Source organism: Alligator mississippiensis, chromosome 7 (assembly GCF_030867095.1).
Source record: "Alligator mississippiensis isolate rAllMis1 chromosome 7, rAllMis1, whole genome shotgun sequence".
Lineage (NCBI taxonomy): Eukaryota > Metazoa > Chordata > Crocodylia > Alligatoridae > Alligator > Alligator mississippiensis.
This window is the reverse complement of record NC_081830.1, coordinates 6,543,247-6,569,818: the sequence shown is the minus strand read 5'-3', so window position 1 is coordinate 6,569,818 and position 26,572 is coordinate 6,543,247. Positions and strand designations below refer to the sequence as shown.

The 26,572-nt window shown below is 50.9% G+C and overlaps 1 long non-coding RNA gene and 1 gene segment (V, D, J or C); one reads left to right on the top strand and one right to left on the bottom strand.

Annotated features, from left to right (window-relative positions):
• Positions 1-26,572, top strand: part of LOC132251345 (uncharacterized) — an 85,316-nt gene that overhangs the window by 40,487 nt on the left and 18,257 nt on the right. For all 3 annotated transcript variants that reach the window (XR_009463320.1, XR_009463318.1, XR_009463319.1), the window contains 2 exons: positions 15,834-15,989; positions 21,108-21,177. This is a non-coding gene — a long non-coding RNA (uncharacterized LOC132251345). The remainder of the gene's footprint in view (positions 1-15,833; positions 15,990-21,107; positions 21,178-26,572) is intronic.
• LOC132251465 (immunoglobulin heavy variable 4-38-2-like) lies at positions 23,792-24,341 on the bottom strand. The segment is given in 2 exon segments: positions 23,792-24,162; positions 24,264-24,341. Coding segments are annotated over 2 exon segments (417 nt in total).

Below are 26,572 nucleotides of genomic sequence, written 5' to 3'. Positions count from 1 at the left end.
TTTGGAAAGTGTTTCTGGCCAAAGTAAAGTCAAGGTGAATCCTTCCACGACTTGAACTTTCCTCCCTCCCTCCCAGAGAACAATGCCTTCCCTGGTACGGGCTTGTGATTCTCAGTGAGGGATGTGTTCACGCTACTTCATTGTACAATTACTGAACAGAGCTGCATCAGCCTGGAGTGAGTTGATTTATTCAGATGATCCCTGTCCTGGGGTAGAAGTGAAACCTTGTTTCATAGCAGCTGAGGGAGTGATAGCCCTGGAATACAGAAGTTTAAAGAGTTTGGGTTTATTTGTGGGTGGAAAGAGTCCCAGATGTGAAGATTAAAGGAAGTGCATTCACTTCTTGTCTTGGAAATTGTTTCTTAAAGTGGAAAAAAAAATCACTTTGTACTGGACAAATGAGAGAAACGGGGAAAAGCAAAACATAAAAAGTGCTTCCTTTCCTCACTTGAGCAGTTGGTCTTTTGTGGTCCTCTGAGCTCATCTCTTCCCATGCAGGTCTGCTTGTGTGTTTCTGTTCCATAGTGCCTGTGTGTGCTGGGAAATGCTGCATACTTGGATCCTGCGTGTCCTTCTGCATCACCGCGTGGGGTGATGGGAGAGGGAGGTAGAGGGATTAAACCAAGTCTGAGGTTTGGGAAGTGGGCTTGTTCAAGTTTGATCAGAAAAAAAATCAGTTGGAGCAAGAAACAAGGGGAGAGAGAGAGAGATTAAATCAAGTCTGAGGTTTAGGAAGTAAACTTAAAAAAAAAAAATGGATGTAGAGAGAGTTAGAGAAAGAGTTGGGGTCTCACCACTCCAAAGAAAGAGTTGGGGTCTCGCTTCACAGTTAGTGGCCCTTCACAGTTCGAGTGGCCAAGGTCTGGAACGGGCTCCCAAGGGAGGTGGTGCTCTCTCCTACCCTGGGGGTCTTCAAGAGGAGGTTGGATATGCATCTAGCTGGGGTCATCTAGACCCAGCACTCTTTCCTGTCTATGCAGGGGGTCGGACTCGATGATCTATTGAGGTCCCTTCTGATCCTAACATCTATGAATAAATCCAGGCAGAAAAAGAGAAGGCAAATTCTCAGTGGAACTGCTGGTGCACCTTTTTTGTCCAAGCACCAGGACAGAGAGAGAGACGGAGTGGGGTATCTTATAGGAAAATAACAATGGTTCAAGGGAGAAAAATGGATTTGTTTATACTGCACAATAGGAACTGATTATTCCTGGCTCTGGGTGGTGTTACTCAGAGGGAGCTCACAATGCAATCCGGTAGAGACAGTATTTTTGGATATCTGATAAAGGATTTATCACTAGAATTGATCTGATAAATGCTGAGCAGGATGTGTACAGGTGTGGGTTAACATCTGGAGCAGAGACACTCATCATGCAGTGCTTCTCTGATCCCAGAGTTCTCTGTGGGGCAGCTAAGGTGTCCAAGCTTCTAAAGGAAGGGGGAGGAAGTGTGGCAGAAAGCCACCTTTGTTTCTCCCCCAAAAACTCTGTTATGACAGTTGTGATTAGGGTGGGCCCAGCAGAGGATACACACCTTTATCCTATCTCTTTGGGTAACCTGAGCTGGACACATTCCTGAGGGAGGGGGGAAACCTCCTCCCTCTGCCTACATAACTGGCATCACATACTTGGGTGAGGGGCTTCCTTCCTGGTGGGCTAGAGTCTGCCCGGCAACTAGTGATGTATTTCAAATTGGTTGTCGCAGCCAACAGGTGCTGACCTCCATTGGACCAGGTAAATGAGGTCACAAGGGTTGTATAAGTTAAGGACTGCCCAGGAAGAGGGGGGCAGCAGCCATGAGGGATAGTCAGGAACAAAGAAGAGCTGGACCATCTGAAGCTTGCCCTCTCTCTCAAAACTCATGATCAAGGAACCGCCTGCCTCCAGAGGGAATCTCCAACTGCCTGTGGATGATACTTGTGAGTAAGCTAACTGAGATCCAACTAGACATATAGCTTGCAGTAACTCAGATGTGAGATCAAAGGCTACCCCAGCCACAGGAGTTGTTGTGTTGTGTGTTGAGTAGGGGGAGCTCCTGCATTGAGCCTCCCACCTCACCAGGCCCGTGCACCTTCCAGACTCCATGTGTCTCTCCACGGGTGCCTAAGCCCTGGCAGACCCCCTTTTGAGCCCCACCGCGGATCAAAACCTGATGACATTAAACACCAAGAAATGCAAGGTGCTTCACCTCAGGAGAAAAAATCCACGTCATAGTTATAGGCTTGGCAGTGCTACACTCACTAGAACCATGACCAAAAGAGACTTGGCTCTTGTGATTGACCATCAGGTGAACATGAGCCACCAATGTGATGCCTTATCTGGAAAAGCAAATATTGGCTTGCATCTACGGATGCATTTCAAGCAAAACCCAAGAAGTCATCCTCCCTCTTTACTCTGCCTTGGTGAGCCTGAAGCTGGAGTACTACATCCAATTCTGGGCTCCATGCTTTAGAAAGGATGTGGAGAAACGAGAGAGAGTCTAGAGGAGAGCCACACACATGATTAGAGGTCAAGAGCACAGGCCTTTTGAGGAGAGGCATGGGACTCTTCGGTCTGGTGAAACATGGGCTCAGGGGTGACTTGGTGACAGCCTATAAGTATATAAGGAGCATGGGTCAGGAACTGGGGGAATGTCTGTTCACCAGGGCACCCCAAGGAAAGACAAGGTCTAACTGCCACAAACTGCTGGAAGACTATTTTAGACTGTACATAAAGAAAAACGTATTTATCATCCAAGTCTCCAGAGTCTGGAATAGACTCCCAGAAGTGGTGCAAGCACCTACTCTGGACACCTTTAAGAAATGCTTGTATGTTTATCTTGCTAGGGTGATCTGACCCCAGCTAACTTCCTTCCCCTTGGGCAGGGGGCTGGATCCAATGATCTTGTGAGGTCCCTTCCAGCCCTAATGTCTATGAAATGTATATGCATGCAGCCCCTGCCTGCTCTGTGTTACTACCTCCGACCCCGGCCTCCTCCCTGGCATAGTAGTAGGTAGTTGGTGGATCCAGTAAGGGCAAAAAGAGGCATATAGGCAGTGGAAGCTACCAGGGAAGCAGGAGGAGTATAACTACTTGGCCCGCACTTGTAATGACGTAGTTAGAAAGGCCAAAGCAACTACAGAGCTGAGGCTGGCAACAGAAATTAAATGCAACAAAAAGGTTTTTTTTTTTTTTAGGTATGTAGGGAGTCAAAAGAAGGTGTAGGGCAGCATAGGACTCCTACTGAACCAGAAGGAGCAATTGGTGACAGGCGGGGGGACAAGGCCGAGCTCTCTAATGAGTATTTTTGACTCAGTGTTTCTGAACAAGGGTCAGGATGAGTCTCCTAAATGGGTTCTTAGATGGGTATCAGAGGTATACCAGCCTACCAACTGTTGATGCTGACTTAGTGTAAGAGTCACTTGGATGGACAGGATGCATTCAAGTCAGCAGGCTTGGATAAGCTGCATCCAAGAGTACTGAAGGAATTGGCCGATGTCATAGCAGAACCACTGGCACAGCTGTTTGAGTGCTCATGGTACTTGGGCCAGGTCCCAGAGGACTGGGAAAGGGCCATTGTGGTCCCTATATTCAGGAAGGGGAGGAAAGCAGATCTGAGTTAATTATAGGCCAGCCAGTCTCACCTCGATCCTTGGAAAAGTCTTTGAAAGTATTATTAAGAAGCATATTTGTGTGAGTTCAGTGGGAAAAATAATGCATCAGGGCAACCAGCATGGATTTGTACCAGGTAGATCATGCCTGACCAATCTGGTTTCTTTTTATGACCAGGTCACACAATGCTTGGATGCAGTAGTAGAGGTGGATGTAGTATACTTGGATTTTAGGAAGGCCTTTGATACTGTATCTCATCTCATTCCATAAATAAATTAAGAGGCTGTACTTAGATGATCACATAGTACAGTGGGTGGCAGATTGGCTTGGGGGTCACACTGAGAGAGTGGTAGTAGACAGGTGGGTATTGACCTGGAAGGATGTGGGAAGTGGGGTCCCACAGGGCTCAGTCCTTGGACCTGTGCTCTTCAATGTCTTCATCAGTGACTTGGATTGGGTCCTGCTTTGGCTTTCCCAAGTTTTGTTGGGGTCATTCCTCTTACAGAAATCTAGCACTCCCAGGGCTGATTGAATATAGTATGGAGTCATGCAATGGGCAGTATAATGCCAGAGCATATTGGGCTGATGAAAAGCCATGACAACTAGGTGCCAAATTCCTTTGACTTTCCCAGAGGTCACTGCTCAAGTGGGATAGGGAGTGGGATTTGATTCATTGTTATCTCTTCTCTCTCCTTTTTCATTCATAGTTCCTTTCTATCTTCATTCATCCATCCATTCTTCCTGCCCTCCTTTTGTTCCTACCGCAGTCAGGTATAGGAGGATTTGGGCACTGAGCCCCATGGTTTCAGAGACTGGTGCTTGTGTGGCAGCTCCTCTGTGGTGAGACACAGACAAAGGGAAGCTGGGCAGGACATGACTGGGGAGGGTTTGGTGGTCCAGTGCCCTGATCCCCTGTGCAATTCTCCCCCATGTCCTGGTGCAGAGCTGATACAGCTGGGTGGGTAAATCAATGGGCAGATAAACCAAGACCTCCCTGGGAGCAGGACTTCCTGACCTCTCAGACAGGGTGGGGCTGACCATAGGGCTTTCCCCGCTTTCGGTCCACAAGGCCCTTCAGCTGTGTGGACACTGAAGGGTCCCATGCTCTAGCCAGAAATAATTGGTGCCTGTTGTGTGACAAAGCCAATCCTATGATTGCTGTGATCTTAACAGCTGTTCCCTTTCCTGTGCCTAGGTTTCCATTACTGACTAAGTGCTGCCCCCCATGCAGCAGGCAGGGACTAGAGATGCAATCCTGGGGTTTGTGTATTGGTAGTAACAGGCTTTGTCTCATTGTGTGTTCTTGCACAGTAGTACAGGGCTGTATCCTCAGGCTTCAGGTTGGTCATCTGCAGGTGCAGCAGGCTGCTGGGGTTGTCCCTGGAGATGGTGAATCGCCCTTTCACGGAGTCAGCATAATATATGGTGGTGACATCAATAAAGGCAATCCACTCCAACCCTTTTCCAGGGGCCTGTCGGACCCAGACCATTTGGTAGCTACTGAAGGTGTACCCCGAACCCTTGCAGGAGAGGTGCAGAGATGCTCCAGGTTTCCTCGCATCCCCTCCAGACTCCACCAGCTGGATCTCACACCAGGCATCTGAAAACCAAGGTAGGATAGAAGAGTGGTTAGAACCCAAATAGCAACCATGCAGGAAACCCCTTCCCTTCCCAAAGCATGGGAGGATGAAATACCTTTCAGAGCAAGTGCCAGGATAAAGAGATGGAGCCCAAGTCCCATCTTGCCTGGTGCTGGGGAAAACTCAGGTGTTGGCTGTTCTCCCCTGTAGGACTGTGGATTGTCTGTGCAGGCTCTGCTTGTGCAGCAGGGCAGTGCAATTTATCCAGGGCAGCCTGCCCCTGATTTGCATCTCCTCTGCCTTATCTCAGCCTCTGCTGCTTTCCCTTGGGGTGAGGTTCTGTTGTGCTGTGCTGTGCTGTGCTGTGCTGTGCTGTGCACAGACAACAGGCACTGGACCCTCTTATCCTGCATGTCTGGGCAACTCCAATGCCAGGTCTCAGAGTCTTGATGACCCCTTTACTGAAGGGACTGCCCCCATCTCTGGCAGAGTGCTGCAGCCTGAGGTCAGAAGGAGGATGCCCAGTACCCACTGTGGGTTGCAGAGGAGCAGAGAGTTGGGGCTGGTCCTGCTAAGAGCCTGCAGGGACACTGTACACTTGGTGGAGCTTGGCCAGAGGATGGAGGCCTGAGGGGACCTGTTGTGGGCAGTGCTAGTTGCACCTAATACCTCCAAGCAGTAACACTAAAGCCATATACGGTCTGGTTCATGCTTATTAAGTTATGTTGTTCAAGATGTTGCTGGGGCCTGTTTCTGACTCTGCACTAATTATTAGGTTTATTAGTCCATACTCAAGAGGTCAACACAGGGACTGTGGATATTTCCCTCCATTCCAGACCCTTTGCATGCACAGGCTGTGAGTGCTGCTGACCCTTGTTCTTGGTGTCCATGGGGGAGAGTGGGTGACAGCCAAGGGCTATGGGCCAGGGGTTTCTGTTTGTGTTGCAGTCAGTCACTGGCTGGGGTTAAGGTTGTTTCCCAGTTGGGCTCTATTTTTACTGATATATCAGTGCTGGGCACAGGTAGGTGTTAGGGGTGCAGTGAGTTGTGCATTATCTTCTCAAAGCAGCTGTGGTGGGTGGGGTAGAAGTGCGGGGGGAGGCCTGACTGATGCTGGCAGCTGCCTTGGTCTGTTTAGCTCTTTAGGACCAACATTGTCTGGGCAGGCTCTGCCCATGTTGCTATCTGAATCCATTAGCATATTAGGGGTTCATGCATTACCACTCATTGGCCTCTCTCTGTGTTGATGCTCTGTGCATGTGCTGCCTGCATCCTGTCTGTGATGCTTCCCCTGACTACCCCACTGTTACCAGAAGGAGATGAGGCAAGCACTACACTGTCTTCATGTGACATCTTCCACATCCTGAATTTCACTGATAGGTATGCTCTTCCCAGCAGAGAGGGATTCCTGTTTCCAGGTCACTGTAGTCTGAGCCTTGGTGTCCTGCTCTCATCTTATTAATTTTCTCATTATTAATTAATCTTATTAATTTGCTGGGAGTACAGCAGTGCAGGATGCTTTGTGACTAGTGCTCTGATCTGGGCGCTCAGGGGGTCTCTGCCCTTCATCTCTTTCTCTGGGTTTTTGTTCTAGAGCCAGTGCCAGCCTGGCTCTGCTGTGGACCACAGCCTTCGTGGGGACTGGGGCAGTGGGTGCTTAGGGGGTGGAAACACACTGAGGTGTGTGGTGCTGCCCCTCTGGCAGGAAGGAGACGGGGTCTGTGTGTGCTGGTGCAGTTGGATGAGGACAATAATTTCCATTTCTAATCCCAGCCCAAAGAAATTCCTTGTTTGAGCCTGTATACTTAGTACAGTGGCCATATGGGGACTGTCAGTTGGCAGTCTGGCACACACAAACAGCACTTTGGGCTGGGCAAGACTCTGTCCAGAGATATCCATGGTAGTCACCTGGTGCCACAGAGGTATGCCATGGGGTGACCCAAAAAGGATTTCTCCAAGCCCAAAATCCAGTTCCTTATTTAGGTCCATACACTTAGCACTGTGGTTGGGGGGCTGTCAGTTAGCAGCTTGGTATGGCCAAGCTGCGTTTTGGGCCAGGCAAGACTCCGGTCAGGAATGTCCAGGAGAGTCCCTTGGTGGCATCAGATGGTTCAGAAAGGATTGCAATCTGTAATCTCAGCCCAAAAGCCGGTTCCTTATTCGAGCACATATTTAGTACAGTAGGCATAGTGGGACTGTCATTTGGCAGGCTGGCATGCACAAACTGCACTTTGGGCCAGGCAGGACTGTGGTCAGGGTTCTTTGGGACAGTCCCCTATTGGCAGGGACAGGAAGTTTAGGGGTGCACCCTTCCCTGACTGGCCACCAAACCATCATTGCCAACCTTGATCTTTCTCCAGGCTTTCTTGTCTCTCTTTCCCCCCCATCTTTTTGACAGTGCCTATTTTAAAGCCCCAAAATGGGGTTCTATCCAGGATAGGCACTCTTGCTCCCTTACAGACTTTGGGGATTAATAGAGTTGCCAACTTGCCTGGTGACCGGGAAGCTGCCCATGCCAGCACTGTCCCCACACTCTTTGCCACCCTTTGGCACCACACAGCCCACTGGGGTGCACAAGTGGTTTCACACCTCATTTGTCAGCTGTGCTGGGGTGCTGGTTTTAGGGTGACCCCACTGGTCACCAAGGCAGTTCCCTCACTGCCAGGACAGCCCCTACTGATACCGACCACAGTAGAAGACCACGGTACTGTCTCCTCATCTCTCCGGACACACCCATCTCAATCCAGGACTGACCCAGGTGTGCCCAGCTCTGGAGTGTAACGGCCACTTATAACAGTGTATGGTGAGGGCTGTGATTAAATGTTGTGTGGCTGTTGCACCCAGCTCTGGGGTGTCTCTCGTGCCTCCCCATACACTGTTACAAGTAGCCATGACACCCCATGCCATGCCTCTGGCACTGGAGACTGTTCTGGACACCCCTGATCATGTGGGCTGGCCCAGGAAGGATTTCCAGTTGTCATCCCCCCCCCCCATTTCAAGCCCATATAATTAGTATAGTATGCATGGGAGAGCTGTGAGTTGGCAGCCTGGCATGAACAAACAGCACTTTGGGCCAGGCAAAACTCTAGTCAGAGATGTCTTGGAGAGTCCCCTAGTGGCACAGAGTCAGGGGGAAGGTGGGGGGCTAAGGAGGATCTCCAGCTCTAATCCCAGCCCAAAAGAAATTCCTTATTAAAACCCATATACATATTACAGTGTGCATGAGGGCTGTCAATCAGGCCATGCTTTGGGCTGCACAAGACTGTGGTCAGAGGTGTCCAGGAGAGTCTCCTGGTAGTACACAGGCATGGAGGATGCAGGGTATTAATTTACATATTATTTGTTAACTATCCATAGCTAATGAATGAAATTCTCTCTCTTTAGAATGTGTAATTCATTCATAAGAAGTGTTTTTATTGGGTATAAATTAGCTTTGAAAAAGGAACTGGGAACAAGTAATAAGGACCTGGGAATTAAAGGACCAAACTGCAGCCTCATGAACCATGCTTTGGCATTGGCTGCCTTGAAACAGTGGATGGTAAGAAGGCCGATCACTGCCAGCCAGGGATCCCTGCCCCACTGCAGCCCCTTCCCTGGGCTCTGCTTGATCCATGCCATCCAGCAGTGATTCGCATCGAATCTGCTCATAGCACATCTCAACGTAGTGGATTCTTCAGGTCTCTTCACTTCTGGACCCGATTGAGTCATAATCACTTGGGACCAGTCCCCTGAAGCAGGGAGAGAAAAGGAAGCTGTGAAGAGGGTGGTGTCAATATTCAGACTCCCCTTTTATCAGGGGAAGATGGGCCTGGGCCACAGAAAGGTCTTGAATAGTTTCCTTCTTTACCACCACCTGCCACCCCCCTGTACTGAATTGATCAGGGACATGATACCTGCCTGAAATGCTGAATTGAGAATTACATGGAGCTACAGAGTCCTCTTCCCTATGATTAGTCCTCACTTCCTCAGGAAGGTGGGTTGGAAACTCCACAGAAGTTGCAAGGCGATTAGGTTATGGTTGTGGATGGGCCTAGAGAGCCTTATACAGGGGCAGGCTGCCATATTTGCATATCCCTATTCTTTTAAATAACTCGGACTTATTCCCTTGTGGTTGGTCTGCTCCTTGTTCTGTTTTGGCCAGAACAAGCCACCAGGCCTGGGGTTGAAGGAGCTGGAGGAGTTGTCTGGTGGTGGATCCACTCCATTTTTTTGCTTCTGTGATCTTGCACACTAGAGTTGGAGGAGCTTGTCTCTCCCTGGAAAGCCATGGCTGTTGGGTTTCTACATCCCTGAACTACTTCTGACAGGAAGTGGGCTCTTGAACTGCTTGACCTTTTTGGAAATTGCTTATTTGGGAGACAGAGGAGTCTACAGAGGCACGTGGGGCGAATCTGATGTGTGGACATCTCCATCCCTCAGGGAGGTGGGCCCTGTCCCCTGGCTGTTTCTTTAGGTTCCACCTTGAGGCACTTTGTGCAGGTGTGTAACCCTTCTGATTGTGAAGCTATGCTGTCTGGTGCCCTGGGAGAAGTGGGGGTGGAGAGCAAGGAAGGAGGAGAGGCTACAGGGGAGCGGAGGAGACGGATCAGACAGGGGCAGGAGATGCCAGGGGTGGATCTTGCAGCCAGTATGAAATCCAGAGGAGACTGATGAAGACAGGTTTCCAGGGCCCTTCCCTGATGATTCCTCTGCTGCAAATCATGTCATGTCATGCTTCTCTCCCAGTCAGACTTTCTGAGCACAGGTTGCAAGTGTCAGTATGTGTTGCAGGGGCCAGATAAATAAACAGTCTTCACTGCTTACTGTCCTGCCATGCCTTTGATGGGAGAAATCAATACATAAGCAGACAAAAAATGGTCTCTTCAGGTTGGCTCTAGTCTATAGTTAGCTAGATGGCCTTTCCCTTTTTCAACATACACACAAGAAAACCCAGAAACAAATAACATTCCCATGCCTCCAGATTAGCTGCTTCAACTGCCTTCAATGATCTCTGCTCTGAAATCCCCTTCCAGGGGTTGATTACTGAATGTCTACCTTTTATGTTGTCCTTTTCACTTCCGGTGGGTAACTATCATGCAGTCTTTTTACAGGTGGAGTTTGTTTGTCCCCAGCTGGTTCCAGATGACGTTATTTTCAGGGGACGGTGTTCTGTCTCCTCAGTAAGATCCCTTTCACTTTCCTTTAAAAGTAACAGGAACAATAATTCCCCTGTTAGTGTGAAAGAGCTCCATTCTCAGCTTCCTCTTTCGGTTTTTGTTTCTCTCCTTTCCTCTTCCTTTCACAGATTCATAGATGTTAGGGTCAGAAGGGACCTCAATAGATCATTGAGTCCGACCCCCTGCATAAGCAGGAAAGAGTGCTGGGTCTAGATGACCCCAGCTAGATACTCATCTAACCTCCTCTTGAAGACCCCCAGGGTAGGGGAGAGCACCACCTCCCTTGGGAGCCCGTTCCAGACCTTGGCCACTCGAACTGTGAAGAAGTTCTTCCTAATGTCCAGTCTAAATCTGCTTTCTGCTAGCTTGTGGCCATTGTTTCTTGTAACCCCCGGGGGCGCCTTGGTGAATAAATACTCACCAATTCCCTTCTGTGCCCCCGTGATGAACTTATAGGCAGCCACAAGGTCGCCTCTCAACCTTCTCTTGCGGAGGCTGAAAAGGTCCAGTTTCTCTAGTCTCTCCTCGTAGGGCTTGGTCTGTAGGCCCTTAACCATACGAGTGGCCCTTCTCTGGACCCTCTCCAGGTTATCCGCATCCCTCTTGAATTGCGGTGCCCAAAATTGCACGCAGTACTCCAACTGCGGTCTGACCAGCGCCCGATAGAGGGGAAGTATCACCTCCTTGGACCTATTCGTCATGCATCTGCTGATGCACGATAAAGTGCCATTGGCTTTTCTGATGGCTTCGTCACACTGCCGGCTCATGTTCATCTTGGAGTCCACTAGGACTCCAAGATCCCTTTCCACTTCTGTGCCACCCAGCAGGTCATTCCCTAGGCAGTAGGTGTGCTGGACATTTTTCCTCCCTAGGTGCAGCACTTTGCATTTCTCCTTGTTGAACTGCATCCTGTTGTTTTCTGCCCACTTGTCCAACTGTCCAGGTCTGCCTGCAGCTGTTCCCTGCCCTCCGGCATGTCCACTTCTCCCCATAGCTTTGTGTCATCCGCAAACTTGGACAGAGTACATTTCACTCCCTCGTCCAAGTCACTGATGAAGACATTAAAGAGTATCGGTCCAAGGACCAAGCCCTGCCGGACCCCACTGCCCACACCCTTCCAGGTTGAAACCGATCCATCCACCACGACTCTCTGGGTGTGACCCTCCAGCCAATTCACCACCCACCGGACTGTGTAGTCATCCAACTCACAGCCTCTTAACTTGTTCACCTGCCACAAACCCGTGCTGGTTTCCCCTCAGCATAATTTGTCCTGCCGGGCTCTCACAAATGTGAGCATTGATAATTTTTTCAAAGACTTTGCCAAGGATGGAGGTGAGACTGACTGGCCTATAGTTGCCCGGGTCCTCCTTCCTCCCCTTCTTGAAAATGGGGACCACATTGGCTCTTTTCCAGTCCTCCGGGACTTGGCCTGTGCGCCACGAGCTTTCAAATATTTCCACCAGTGGCTCTGCAGTGATGTCGGCCAGTGCCTTCAGCACCCTCGGATGGAGCTCATCCGGGCCTGCTGACTTAAAGGCATCCAGTTCTTCCAAGTGACTCTGCACCATCTCAGGATTTACGCATGGGAGTCTGGAGCCTTGCTGCTGCCTCTCTACAACCCCAGTGAGAGACTTGTCGTGCCCTCGCTTAGGGACACTGAGGCAAAGAACTTGTTGAGGAGTTCAGCCTTGTCCCCCCTGTCCGTCACCAATTGTTTCTGCCCATTTAGCAGCGGTCCTATTCTTCCCTGGGCCTTCCTTTTACTCCCTATATATCTAAAAAACAATTTCTTGTTGTCTTTTACTTGGGTTGCCATCCTCAGCTCCATGGTAGCTTTGGCCCGTCTAACTGCCTCCCTACAAGCACAAGCAGAGGAGGTATATTTGTCTTTGGTGATCTCTCCCTGTTTCCACTTTTTATGTGCTCCCTTTTGTCCCTTAGGCTGCCCTGGATTTCTCTAGTCAGCCAGGGAAGCCTCCTGGCCCCTTTCCCTCTTTTACCTCGCACAGGGATCGTCTTGCTTTGTGCCTGAAGGATTGTTTCCTTTCTCCTCTTTGTCTGTCACTGTGGTTACTCCAGGTGTATGGGACTTCAGGTAAGAGGGTGCGACTTTTAACCTCTCTATTGTTTGGAGCTGTGACCTCATGACCTGGGGGCAGGGGTTGAAGCCCAATACATTCCTGTAGGTAACTGTGCTGCTTTTCAAACTGGTTGCTCAGCCTAAAACAACACCTGTCCCTGACTGGGTCTAGAAAGTGAAGAAGGGTTGGAAACCTCTGCAACTCTCTCTCTCTTCCAGGATGCTGAAGTGAGTAAATTACCAGAAACTTAACTAGAAAGGTAGCTTACAGTAATTTAGAAATGCATTAAATGGATATCAGTTCAGTTGTTTGCTCAAGGCTATTCTTTTAATCTTTCTCTGACTTATAGCCCTCCACATGGCTAACCTCTCTACCCAATAAAGCTATACACTAAACCAGCTTTGTGGTACATGCTTGGGAGGGATTGGGCATACCTTTATGCTCTCTGTTCAGCTGACTAAGGGAAGCTACTTTCTGTGCTTTAGGTTAAAGGAAGCACCCCATGATTTCACAATTGATTTCACAAGAGGTTCTGGGAGTCATCCTTGGAGATGATTATATGGCCTTGGATTGTCAGTCCATATTAATACCTGCTCCATGTGAGCCCTTTCTGAGGAAGCTGCTTGATTGAAGTTCAGCTGTACCCACTACTGATGGTGTAATCAGAGACAGCACAGGTTAGGGTGAGGGTTTCTCCAGGCTTTACCACCCCTAGACTATACCAGACCAGGTCTGTCATGGAGAGGACACCTAGAAACAGGAAAGAAAGAAGGAGAAGATCAGAAACATGGGAATAATACCAGCAATCCCTTAATGGCCAGAGCTCTCTCTCTCAAAGGCACTTGCAGGTGGGGAGAGACTTGAAAATAGGGAGGAAAGGTAAGGAGAGTTGCTTTCTCATTGCCAGGGTATAGGGGAGGCTCCCCAGCAGGCAGGAGGAGGCAGGGCACATGCTGGTCAGGGACTGAGCCTTGGGGACCCAAGGGCTGTACTTTGGAGCCCATGTGCAGGGGTTTGTATGCGGGATCCCTTGGGTCGATACGAGCTGCAATAATTTAATTTAGCTCCTTCCTTCAATGAGGTCTGTGTGAAGGAGGCATGTCCCCCGAGGCAAGACAGGGAGCTGAGCAGGGGAATGGGATTACTAAGCCTGCCCAAGGGATTCAGACTGTCCGTCCCCAAGCCTGTCATGACCTGTGGGAAAAGTACTCAGATTCCCTCCTCTGGGCGGAGGAAGGCGTTTTACCCGGTGGCCCTGCTGACATGGCCTGTGGGGGTTTCCCTTTCTCTGGAGCAGGGGGAGGAGGGAGACATGGGGGAGCAGGGCCTCTGCCTTGGGTCTCTCTAGTGCATTTACCATCCCCAGGAGCAGCAGGACACCAGCAGTCCACGTTCCCCTGTCAAACCTGGGGCAGCTTGAGGGCTCTTGGTGTCTTTGGGCAACCGGACCCGTAGTTGTGTGACAGGGGCAGTGTACAGTTTCAGGAATTGGTTGGACAAGGACGTGTCTGACCTATTTTGGATGGGTCTGATCCTCCTGAAGGCAGGGGCCTGGACTGGTTGTGAGCTCCCATGACAGAAGGTGGGTGTGAGATGTGGGGTTGTTCGCTGTCCCCTGGTTGCAGGGTTGGGGTCCGGAAGGAATTTTATTCACAGTTAATTGGGTACGAACTCCTTTTCTCCCTGGTTGTGTAGCAGGGAGCACAGCCTCTGCCTTGCATGTCCCAAGGCCATTTTACCAGTCCTTGCAGTGGTGGGACACTGCTGGCCCTTGTTCCACGATTTAACCTGGGGTAACTCTGGGTGCCCCTGGGACTTTGGGGCAACGGGCCATGTAGTTTTGTCACAGGTTGTTGTGCAGTTGTAGACAGGCCCTTTTCTGGCCTGGTTCACATATGCCTGATGCTGCCTCATCCAGGAGTTTGAACCAGCTGTGATCTCCCGAGAGCCCTGGCAGCCCTGCTGCTCTCTCATTAATTGCCCTTACATTTAGGCAGGGCTTGGCATGGGGCTCTTGTTTTGGGTAAATGCACCTGGTAATAGGTCAGAAGTTACAGTTGGTATTTCCAGAACTGCTTCTGGGAGCATTTGAAGAAAAGCACGTCTCCTTGTGACTCCTTGTTCCTTCCTGCCTGTCGTCAGGTCCCTTGTATCCATTCATCCCCACGCACCCGCTCAGTCTTTCTGCTTTGTTACCTCTCTCTTCTTTTCTGGTGTCTTCCCCTCTTCCCCGTCATGTTGGGAAACTCAATGCCCAGCCTCTACAGGTCGCACGTTACCTCCTCCCCTTCTGCCCCCATGCTCCTCTTACAATTTTCTCTCCATTTATACAAGTTTCTGTCAGGGAGGGCTTGTTTGTGAAATGCATTGCTCCCTGTGTGCTACTCAGCCTGCTTTCCCTTTTTGCACAGCCCCTGCCCTGCTCTGTGGCACTGTGCGTCGGCCACAGTAATACATGGCAGTGTTGGTGGCTGTCAAGGAGTGCAGCTGCAGGGAGTACCAGTTCTTGGAGGAATCCACTGTGACTGAGAGCCTGCTTTGCATGGATGGGGGATAGTACGCGCTCCCACCATTATTTAAATCCCCCAACCACTCCAGGCCTTTGGCAGGGCTCTGCCGGACCCAGCCCCACCAGCAACAGCCACTGGAGAAGATCTTGTCCAAATCACCAGTCATGGTGCAGGTCAGGGTGAGGGTCTCTCCAGGCTTCAATGCCCCTGGGCCTGATGTCACGAGCTGCACCTGGCAGAGGGCACCTGGGAAGAGGGAACATGGTTGCAGGCTGTGCTCTCCCCACAGGCTTCCTCCTTTGCGTTCAGGCTGAGTGTTTGTCCTTACACCCCCCAAACTTCCTTACCCGGCAGGGCAGAGAGCAGGAACCCAAAGGTCAACAGGAGCTTCATGGTGTCTCGGGCAGGAGTTAGCCAGATCCCACTGCCGGCCCCGGGCCTGAGAGTGGAGCAGTTCATAGGCTGGTATTTAAGAAGGGACCCTCAAGCAGGATTTGCATGGGGTGTCTCAGGGCGGGTACAAGATGTGGATGAGCGGCGCTGGCAGGGAGGAGTTGCCATATTGAGGGAAGTCACCCTGGGACCCAGATGTCTTGTGTAGCGGGGGGGGAAATGGCCAGAGCTGTGTTCATGACAAGGCCCCTGTGCTGAGCCGAGTGGGAGCTGCCCTGGGGTTGCTCTGACCTGATACAGCACGGGGCAGAGACCTGGGGGCTCAGGTCACATCAAGTGCTCTTAGCTGCTCCTGATCTGTGCAGCCTCTTGTCCTTCCCTCCTTCTGCCTTGTCTCTCTTGTCTTTCTTCCTCCTCCTGACAGCTCCTGCATCTATTCTGTATTGCCAAGTGCTCATATTTTCTTGTCTCTTTTGCCCTGATGGTAGATATTTAATGCTTGTCTATAAATTTCTGTCTCTTTTAGATTCCCTTATGAAATCGAGATGCTTCCAAGTGGTGCAGGCTGTCTTGGACAGAGAAGATCTGCCGTGCTTGCTGAATGTGCTGAGCCCTGCTGGGAGGCATCCAGCAGCTCTCCTGTGGCCTGAGTTCTCCTGGGAGGGTTTCCAGCAGCACTGAGGTGATACCAGTTCAGTTATGGGTTCAATTAGATTGGAGACCCCAGCTCCTGTCGGGACAGATGAATGAGATTATTGGGCACATAAGAGTGCGGGAGCAGGAGGATTGATGTAGAAGTGCCAAATCAGCTGGGTACACAACTCTGTTTGACCCTCACAAATTCCACCTTTGGGGAGCAATCCCATTGACTGCAAGCACTTCTGGTTGCATTTTCATTCACAGTTCCATCTCTTGTTAGACAGCCTTCTCTTCCTTGCTGTTACAGTCAAATACATGGACACTGTACTGTTCACTAGTATAATTATCATCATAGCAGGTGTTATTGGTCAGTCTTAAATTGAAGTATCCCATTATGACTTGACTTAGGGTATTTTGCCTAGTACATAGAGCTCAGAAAGGCCCCATTCCACACTCCCTGTTGGGGACACATGTCAGCCTCATGTCCGTTTGGGTGCAGGGCAGCCATCCCCAGTCCATCCACATCAGGCATCTGCCTGGCAGTAAGGACCTACCCATATCAAGGCATAAGTCTGTGGTACATCATTGCTTTTCATCTCTCTCTCTTTTGAGTGTGCCCCTCTAATCACAGCATTAATTGACTCTTGGCTAGTCAGTGGCAGGGCGGGGTGGGGGTGTGAAACAAAGAGTGAGATTAAAGACACTCCTGCACCACAAACTTCTGCCACAAGTTAGGTAGGTCCCTAACTGGCAGAAGAAGCAGCACATAGAGCAGCTACAGATCTCCTAATCCTCCAGAGCAGGCTAGGCGGGGCTGAGAGGGGTTGTCTGGGTGCTGAGGAGATGCAGGAAAGTAGTTTAGTTTATATGGAGAAACCTTCCCCATCCAGGTCGACAGACTGGATGTAGACTGTAGTAGGAAAGGGGCAGGGTAGAGGGAAGAAGCCCAGGAATCATTGACAAAGGCCCAAATCAGCTCCCCAGCTCCATTCAGCCCCATGAGCCCCAGCTGCTCCAGCAGGCTGCCGTGAGGCTGTGGGCTGCTCCTGGCAGGCTCCTGCCCTGCAGCTGGGAGAGGAAGCTGAGGGGAGAAGTGCCTGCACTCCCTGCCCTGGGCTCCAGGGCCAGATTCCACCAACTGGATCTGGGACAGGACATCTTGAGACAGGGAAACAAGGCAAGGAAATGATTAGTCACCAAACCAGTGCTTGGCTCTTCCTCATCCTCCTCTTACCTCCTGGACACTCCCAGGTGGGGGCAGAAACCAGGAGTTGGAGAAAGAAGTAGCAGGATCTGAGGAGAGATTTGAGAGGTCAAAAAGGGAGTTTGGGGTTCAATTCTCTAATAGTTTCATAGTTGGTAGGGTCAGAAGGGACCTGAGCAGATCATAATGTTTGACCCGCTGCCATGGACAGGAAAGGTTGCTGGGGTCAAACGACCCCAGCCAGGTGATTATCCAGCCTCCTTTTGAAGCCCCCCAGGGTAGGAGTGAGCACCACTTCCCTTGGAAGTTGGTTCCAGGTCATAGCCACCCTGACTGAAGTAATGCCTCCTGATGTCTAGCCTGAACCTACTCTCAATCAACTTGTGGCTGTTGTTCCTTGTTACTCCTAGTATTGCTCAGGGCAACAGGGAGTCTCCCATTGCCTGCTGGTCCCCCTTGGCCAGTTTGTAGATGCCCATCAGATACCCCCTCATCTGTGGAGGCTGAACAGGTTTAGGTCCTGTAGCCTCTCCTTGTAGGGCCTGCCCTGCTGCCTGCTGATCGTGCGAGTGGCCCTCCTCTGGACCATCTCGATGCTGTCCACATCCCTCCTGAAGTGTGGTGCCCCGAACTGGACATGGTACTCCAGCTGCAGCCTGACCAGTGTTGCATAGAGGGGGAGGATCACCTCCTTGGACCTGCCTGTGATACATCTGTGGATGCATGACAAGGTGTGTTTGGCATTCCTGACCACATCCCCACACTGTCAGCTACCATGTTCATTTTGGAATCAATAATGACTCCAAGATCCTTTTCTGCCTCTGTGCTGACGAGAAGGGAGTTCCCCAGCCTGTAGGTATGCTGCTGGCTCTTCCTCCCCAGATGCAGTACCTTGCACTTGTTAGTATTGAAACCCATCCTGTTCTCATCCGCCCACCTCTGTAACAAGTCTAGATCTAATTGCAGCCAGTCCCTCTCCTCAGCATGCCCACTTCTCCTCAGATCTTAGTGACATCTGCAAATTTGAAGAAGGTGCTTTTCCCCCCTCATCCAATTTGCTGATGAAGATGTTGAACAGTGCAGACCTGAGGACTGAGCCCTGGGGGACCCCACTGCCCACATCCCTCCAGGTAGAAAAAAACCCATCCACCACCACTCTCTGGGTGTGGCCCTCCAGCCAATTTGCAACCCATCTGACTGTGTAGGCATCAATGCCACAATAACCTATATTTTTTAATGAGAATGGGGTGAACGACAGTGTCTAAGGCCTTCTATAAGGACACTGTGTGGAGTGGCTGGGAAACTCCAGTCTGGACCAGCCCTGAGCAGCTCTATGGGACCTGATGATGGCTGTGGGAACTGGTTATGGTCCTGTTGTTCTTGCATTCATTGCACCCCCATCTCCCAACAGGCAATCTTCAGCTGTTCTATATCTTGGCCAGTGTGTGTGCATCTTAAATCTGGTTTACAGAGGCCATGACTGACCTGATCCTCGGATCAGTCGGTCACTGGCATTCAGAAGGTAAGATAACACAAACAATAAGAAGAACTCGGGTAAGACTCAAGCGAGGGTGTCACTGCTGTAGACATCTTCCCTCGGCTCAGGAATATCCAGTCCCTAGGGTTGCTTGCTTACTCTGCTGTCTGGCCCTTCCCCAAAGCAATAGGGTGAATAAGGTAGGGAGGTAGGGACAATTTTGGGGATAGCTCTATCAAGCCTCCAGTCAGTGCAGATGTAGTTAGGGATCTTCTGGAAGGGCTAGACATTTTTAAATCTGCAGGTCCAGATGCCTCCACCCAAGGGTGTTGAGGGAGCTGGCAGGGGTCATCGCGGAGCCCTTGGCCCGGCTGTATGAGCATTCGTGGTCATCTGGCCAGGTGCCGGGGGATTGGAAACTGGCTAATGTGGTTCCAATTTTCAGGAAGGGGAGGAAGGAGGACCCAAGTAACTATAGGCCTGTAAACCTCACCTCAGTGATGGGGAAGATCTTGGAGAGAATCATCAAGGAGCACATCTGTGGGGGGCCTGCAGGGGAGATCATGCTCAGAGGCAATCAGCATGGGTTCATCAAAGGCAGGTCCTGCCACACCAACCTGATTGCCTTTTATGAGCAAGTAACCAAACCCTTGGATGATGGCGTCGCTGTGGACATGGTCTTTCTAGACTTTACGAAGGCCTTTGACACTTTCTCTCACCCCATTCTCATCAAAAAATTAAGCGACTGTGGCATTGATGCCTGCACAGTTGGATGGGTAAAAAATTGGCTGATGGGGAACACCCAGAGAGTAGTGGTGGATGGGTTGTACTCAACCTGGCGAGATGTGGGCAGTGGGGTACCCCAGGGCTTGGTCCTCAGGCCCACACTGTTTAACTTCTTCATCAGCGACTTGGATGAGGGGGTGGAAAGCACGCTGCCCAAGTTTGCTGATGACACTAAGATGTGGAGCGAGGTGGACACACTTGAAGGGAGAGAGGCTGCAACTAGGTTTAGACAGACTACAAAAGTGGGCAAATGAGAATAGGATGAGGTTCAACGTAGACAAATGCAGGGTGCTGCACCTTGGGAGAAGGAATCCACAGCATACATACAGGGTGGGGAGTTCCCCTCTTGAAAGCACAGAGGTGGAAAGGGATCTTGGAGTCATTATTGACTCCAAGATGAACATGAGCCGCCAATGCCAGATCGCGGCCAGCCAGACCTTGTCATGCATCCAAAGGTGCATCTCAAGCTGGTCCAGAGAGGTGATCCTCCCCCTCTATGCGACTTTGGTCAGGCCGCAGTTGGAGTACTGCATCCAGTACTGGGCAACACACTTCAAAAGGGATGTGGCCAGCCTGGAGAGGGTTCAGAGGAGGGTCACCTGCTTGGTGAGAGGGCAGCAGGACAGGCCCTACGAGGAGAGACTGAGGGACCTGAACCTGTTCAGCCTCAGCAAGAGGAGGCTGAGGGGGGACCTGGTGGCTGCCTACAAACTCATTAGTGGGGATCAACAGCAAATAGGCAGAGCTCTTTTCTCCCCAGCACCACCTGGGGTGACAAGGAGCAATGGTAATAAGCTGATGGAGAATAGGTTTAGGTTAGAGATCAGAAGGCAATATTTTACAGTTAGGGTGCCCAGAATTTGGATCCAACTTCCCAGGGAAGTGGTCCTTGCCCCTACGTTGGGCAAATTCAGGAGGAGGTTGGATGATCACCTGCCTGGGGTCTTGTGAACCCAGCATTCATTCCTGCCTGTGGCAGGGGGTCAGGCTAGATGATCTGTTCAGGTCCCTCCTGACCCTAGCTACTATGAAACTATGAAAAGGAAAAGAAAGGGGTTCCTGATCCTCTTCACCCCACTTGGGCATTTTCCAGCCATAGACACTTCTGTATTGGATTTCAAAACTTCAGCAGCCCCTGCTGCCTTTCCCAGGCTCTAGGCTCTCGGGAGCCATCCCTGCTGTTGCTCTCTGGTCTGGTCCAGTGCAATCAGGTGTGGCTTGCCAGTGCATTCGTGTCCCTGGCTTTTCCCCAGTATGGGGGAGATGTGCTGAAAGTTGTCCATCTCTCGCTCGGGCAGATCCTGTCCCATGCAGTGCCTGTGGCTGAGCAGGGAATTTTCTGCCACAGAGCTGGGTGAGGATTTTGGGCTGTTTGAAAGGAGGTGTGGGCATTGGGCATGTCATTCTCAGGTAAGAGCTGCTGCCATCCTCCTTCAGTCTCCACATGTGCCAAGGCCATGGAGCTGACCTTACTGTCCATGAGAATTAAACAAGGGGTTGGTCCCTGTGCTGAGGGGCAGATCACAGGCACTTATGGCCATCAGTCACTGTATATAGGTGTAAACACAGTTATGATGTCTATGTACACACAGGCCTGACAGTGGAATATTGAGTTGCCTGTGTTACCGTGAACTGGTCTAAAGGGTTTGTTGTTAGGGAGATTTGAATCTCACAGTGTCTTTTCATCCATGCAGGTCTCCTTAACCACTGCTGCAAAGTGCCAGGAAATAAGCTCTGACTGGCAGGAGATAGCTGGGGATGTCTGTAAGTGTTTGCAGCATGTGGGGACAGGGTGCAGTGGGTATGCAGATGGTATGGTACATCATTGTACATAACTATTTCCAAAATTCATGGAAATTCTCAGCCATATGTAATTGTACTGCAGTTGTTTGTTGGGAATCGGGGAGCTTTGGGAGTACAAAGTGTGCACAGTGTTTGGGCCAGTCAGAGCTGTGGATCCCAAAAGGCCCCAAGGGTTTGGGAACCTCTCTGCCACCAGCATTCAGGAGGGCTTGGACCCCAAGCTCTTTCTGGGCCAGAGAGATTCCTTTGTTTGGCTTGTCTGTATGTCAAAGACTTGGCAGTGCTCATGGATCCTTTCCCCATGATACTATTGGTTTAAACTTGTTCAAGTTGCTAGAGGTGATGGAAGTTTATCCTGCCTGGGAGGTGCATCCCATGAGTGTGGGTTTCCCATTAGGGAACTTCACTGTTCTGAGTTCAGCTGGTTGAGCTGGTTCTGGGAGATGCCTACAGAAATGATGCTTTGTCTCTAGATTAATGGTTTGGAGCTGGTACTACAAGTGGAGTGTATAGTCCCATTCATTCAGTCTCATTTAGCCACTTCCCAGGTCCTAGTCAGGCTCTGAGATGACTGTAGCTGTTGCCAATGAGAATCACACCAGAGAGAGCTTGCTGGCATGAAGGCCAGGTGCGGGGAGGTCGGGGGAGACCCTCACCCACACTTCCTAGAAATTGGAACAGGTGGATCCCTGGCTTTTCTGAAACCTCTTCTGGTTCCTGTCTGCATCCAGTGGGGCCCAGGACAGAGAGTGACTGAAATCTAAACCCCCAGAGCCAAGTGTAATGAGCACTCGTGTATGCAGCCCTGATGCGTGATGGGTATGTATCTACAAGAGCACAACCAGACCAGGTGCCTCGGTGTGGTAGGAGCCAGGCAGGGGTTGCATTATCTGTGCCTGGGCTCCTCATCACTGCTGGTTTGGTGCAAGTGTGGTCCACGGAGGAGTGGAGCCATTGGGAAATGAAACACTTTAAAGAAACTGAACAGGTTCTGATGCCAATTCCCTGAAACATATCTGTAGTGATGTGCAGAGAGACTGGAAGAAGGATCTTGAGATGCACTTCCAGAGCTCTTGGCTGTGGGTGCTGTGGTGGGCCAGTAGGTGGAGCTCCTGCATTGAGCATCCCACCTCACTATGCCCATCCACCTGCCAGACTCTACATGTCCCTCCAGGGGAACCTAAGCCCTGGCAGACCCCTTTTCCAGCCCCACAGCAGAGTCTGGGGGTAATGTGTGCTGCCACCACCCCGAAAAGGAACTGTCTGGGGCCTGTGTCCTCAGGGAAACACACGCCTAATAGTTCTATGGGTACTCAACCCAAAACAAGAACTTGGGGCACTTCCCCAAGTCGGGGGCCAAAAAGGGTAGTCTTCCTTAATCCACAGACCCAAGGGGCCTCCTAGGCATAATTAAACCCACCCCTCAAGAAGTCTCCTACACCAGTCACAAAGGAGAACTTTTTTGGTTACGGAGGGTAGATTAAGAATAGGGTACAGGGTAGAGCAATATCAGAGAAATCCCATAGAGCAAACTCCTGTGGCTGGGGGAGCCTTTGATCTCACATCAGAGTTACTGCAAGCTATATATCTAGTTGGATCTCAGTTAGCTTACTGACAAGTATCATCCAGAGGCAGGTGAAGATTCCCTCTGGAGGCAGGCGGTTCCTTGATCGTGAGTTTTGAGAGAGAGGGCAAGTTTCAGATGGTCCAGCTCTTCTCTGTTCCTGAGTATCCCTCATAATTGCTGCCCACATCCTCCCAGGCAGTCCTTAAATTATATAGCCCTTCTGACCTCATTTACCAGGTCCAATGGAGGCCAGCACCTGTTGGAAGGAATTTTACTCCACGGTTAATTGAGTACGAACTCCTTTTCTCCCTGGTTGTGTAGCAGGGAGCACAGCCTTTGCCTTGCATCTCTCAAAGCCATTTACCATCCCTTGCAGTGGTGGGACACTGCCAGCCCTTGTTCCACGATTTTACCTGGGTAACTCTGGGTGCTCCTGGGACTCTGGGGCAACGGGCCATGTAGTTTTGTCACAGGTTGTTGTGCAGTTGTAGACAGGCCCTTTTCTGGCCTGGTTCACATATGCCTGATGCTGCTTCATCCAGGAAGTTGAAGCAGCTGTGATCTCCCAAGAGCCCTGGCAGCCCTGCTGCTCTCTCATTAATTGCCCTTAATTCAGGCAGGGCTTGGCATGGGGCTCTGGTTTTGGGTAAATGCTCCTGCTTACAGGTCGGAAGTTACAGCTGGTATTTCCAGAACTGCTTCTGGGAGCGTTTGAAGAAAAGCACGTCTCCTTGTGACTCCTTGTTCCTTCCTGCCTGTCCTCATGCCCCTTGTATCTATTCATCCCCACGCACCCGCTCAGTCTTTCTGCTTTGTTACCTCTCTCTTCTTTTCTGGTGTCTTCCCCTCTTCCCTGTCATGTTGGGAAACTCAATGCCCAGCCTCTACAGGTCGCACGTTACCTCCTCCCCTTCTGCCCCCATGCTCCTCTTACAATTTTCTCTCCATTTATACAGGTTTCTGTTAGGGAGGGCTTGTTTGTGAAATGCATTGCTCCCTGTGTGCTACTCAGCCTGCTTCCCCTTTTTGCACAGCCCCTGCCCTGCTCTGTGGCACTGTGCGTCGGCCACAGTAATACATGGCAGTGTCGGTGGCTGTCAAGGAGTGCAGCTGCAGGGAGTACCAGTTCTTGGAGGAATCCACTGTGACTGAGAGCCTGCTTTGCATGGATGGGGGATAGTACGCGCTCCCACCATTATTTAAATCCCCCAACCACTCCAGGCCTTTGGCAGGGCTCTGCCGGACCCAGCCCCACCAGCAACAGCCACTGGAGAAGATCTTGTCCAAATCACCAGTCACGGTGCAGGTCAGGGTGAGGGTCTCTCCAGGCTTCAATGCCCCTGGGCCTGATGTCACGAGTTGCACCTGGCAGAGGGCACCTGAAAAGAGGGAACATGGTTGCAGGCTGTGCTCTCCCCACAGGCTTCCTCCTTTGCGTTCAGGCTGAGTGTTTGTCCTTACACCCCCCAAACTTCCTTACCCGGCAGGACAGAGAGCAGGAACCCAAAGGTCAACAGGAGCTTCATGGTGTCTCGGGCAGGAGTTAACCAGATCCCACTGCCGGCCCTGGGCCTGAGAGTGGAGCAGTTCATAGGCTGGTATTTAAGAAGGGACCCTCAAGCAGGATTTGCATGGGGTGTCTCGGGGCGGGTACAAGATGTGGATGAGCAGTGCTGGTAGGGAGGAGTCGCCGTATTGAGGGACATCATGCTGGGACCCAGATGTCTTGTGTAGCAGGGAGGAAATGCCCAGAGCTGTGTTCATGACAAGGCGCCTGTGCTGAGCCGAGTGGGAGCTGCCCTGGGGTTGCTCTGACCTGATACAGCACGGGGCAGAGACCTGGGGGCTCAGGTCACATCAAGTGCTCTCAGCTGCTCCTGACCTGTGCAGCCTCTTGTCCTTCCCTCCTTCTGCCTTGTCTCTCTTGTCTTTCTTCCTCCTCCTGACAGCTCCTGCATCTATTCTGTATTGCCAAGTGCTCATATTTTCTTGTCTCTTTTGCCCTGATGGTAGATATTTAATGCTTGTCTATAAATTTCTGTCTCTATTAGATTCCCTTATGAAATCGAGATGCTTCCAAGTGGTGCAGGCTGTCTTGGACAGAGAAGATCTGCCGTGCTTGCTGAATGTGCTGAGCCCTGCTGGGAGGCATCCAGCAGCTCTCCTAGGGCCTGAGTTCTCCTGGTAGGGTTTTCAGAAGGACTGAGGTGATACCAGTTCAGTTGTGGGATCAGATGCATCTGTGACCCCAGCTCCTGTGAGGGCAGATGAATGAGATTATTGGGCACATAAGGGTTCAGGAGCATTGACGTCATAGTACCAAGTCAGCTATGTGCCCAACTCCATTTGACCATCACATATTCCACCTTTTGGGGAGCAATCCCATTGACTGCAGTTACTTCTTGTTGCATTTTCATTCATGGTTCCTGCTCTTGTTAGACATCCTTCTCTTCCTTGCTGCTCTCTGTCAGTTTCTGACCATGGTTCCTTGCTAGCCCAAGAGGTGCCCTGGTGAACAGAGCATCTCCGATCCCTTGCTGCTCCCCTCTTGGCAGTCCCTGTTCACTGGCTCCCTGGTCGCAGGCTCACTGGTTGCTTGGGGAGTCTCCTTTTATACCCTTCTGGGCCTGGGTTGACTCAGGCCTGGGCAGCAATCACAGTCAGCAACCCCACAGCAGTCACGCAGCACTCAGTACCCATTCCCAGCTTCTCCGAGCACACCCACGAAACTAACAGACAGCCGGCTAAACCAAAGGTACAGGCAGCTGGATCTCTTACCTTTCCTGGGCAGGATCTGGTGCCCGGCCTGGTTTTTCTCCTCCTTCCTTTTGCCTCCAGCAACTGCCTGCAAACTGCTTCCCTTTTGGCAGTCCCTGTTGACTGGCTCCCTGGTCACAGACCCTCTTTGTCAGGTCTGGGTGGGCTTCAAATGGAGCCCAGGGAGTTAGGATCCCCAATGCAACTCGAACAGGAGGATTTTCCCCTAGTCTCTGATATCCCTTTAACCTTAGTTTAGAAGTGGCGGGAGCTGAGCAGAGTTTTGAGAGGCCAAAAAGGGAGTTCTGGTTTCATTTCTCTAACAGTTTTCATAAGGACAGTTTGTGCAGTGACTAGGAGACCCCAGTCTGAACCAGCCCCGTGCAGGTGTATGGGGCCTGATGATGGCTGTGGGAACTGGTTATGGCCCTGATGTTTTTCCATTCGTTGCACCCTCATCTCCCAACAGGCAATCTTCAGATGTTCTATATCTTGGCCAGTTTGTGTGCATCTTAAATATGGTTTATAGAGGCTGTGACTGAGCCGATCCTCTGATCAGTCGGTCACTGTTCAATCAGTGGACAAAGAAGGTAAGATAACACAAACAATAAGAAGGAACTTGGGGAAGGCTCAACTGAAGGCATCACTGCTGTAGACGTCTTCCCTCAGCTCGGGAAAATCCAGTCGCTAGGGTTGTTTTCTTTCTCTGCTGCCTTTGCCTTCCCCAAAGCAACAGGGTGAATAAAAAAGAAAAGAAAGGGGCTTCCTGATCCCCTTTACCCCACTTGGGCATTTTCTAGCCATAGACACTTCTGCCTTGGATTTCAAAGCTTCAGCAGCCCCTGCTGCCTTCCCCAGGTGTGGTAGGTTCATCCATCAGCCTGCATTAGCTCAGCTCCTGTGCAAGCCTGCAGTCAGCTCCTCCTCCGGTCTGCTCAAGCTGGTGTGGAACCGGGTCTGGCCCCCGGGGTTCCAGCCCAGGCTCTCGGGTTCTGCGACCCATTGAGTAAAATAAAAAGCAAAAGAGGATGT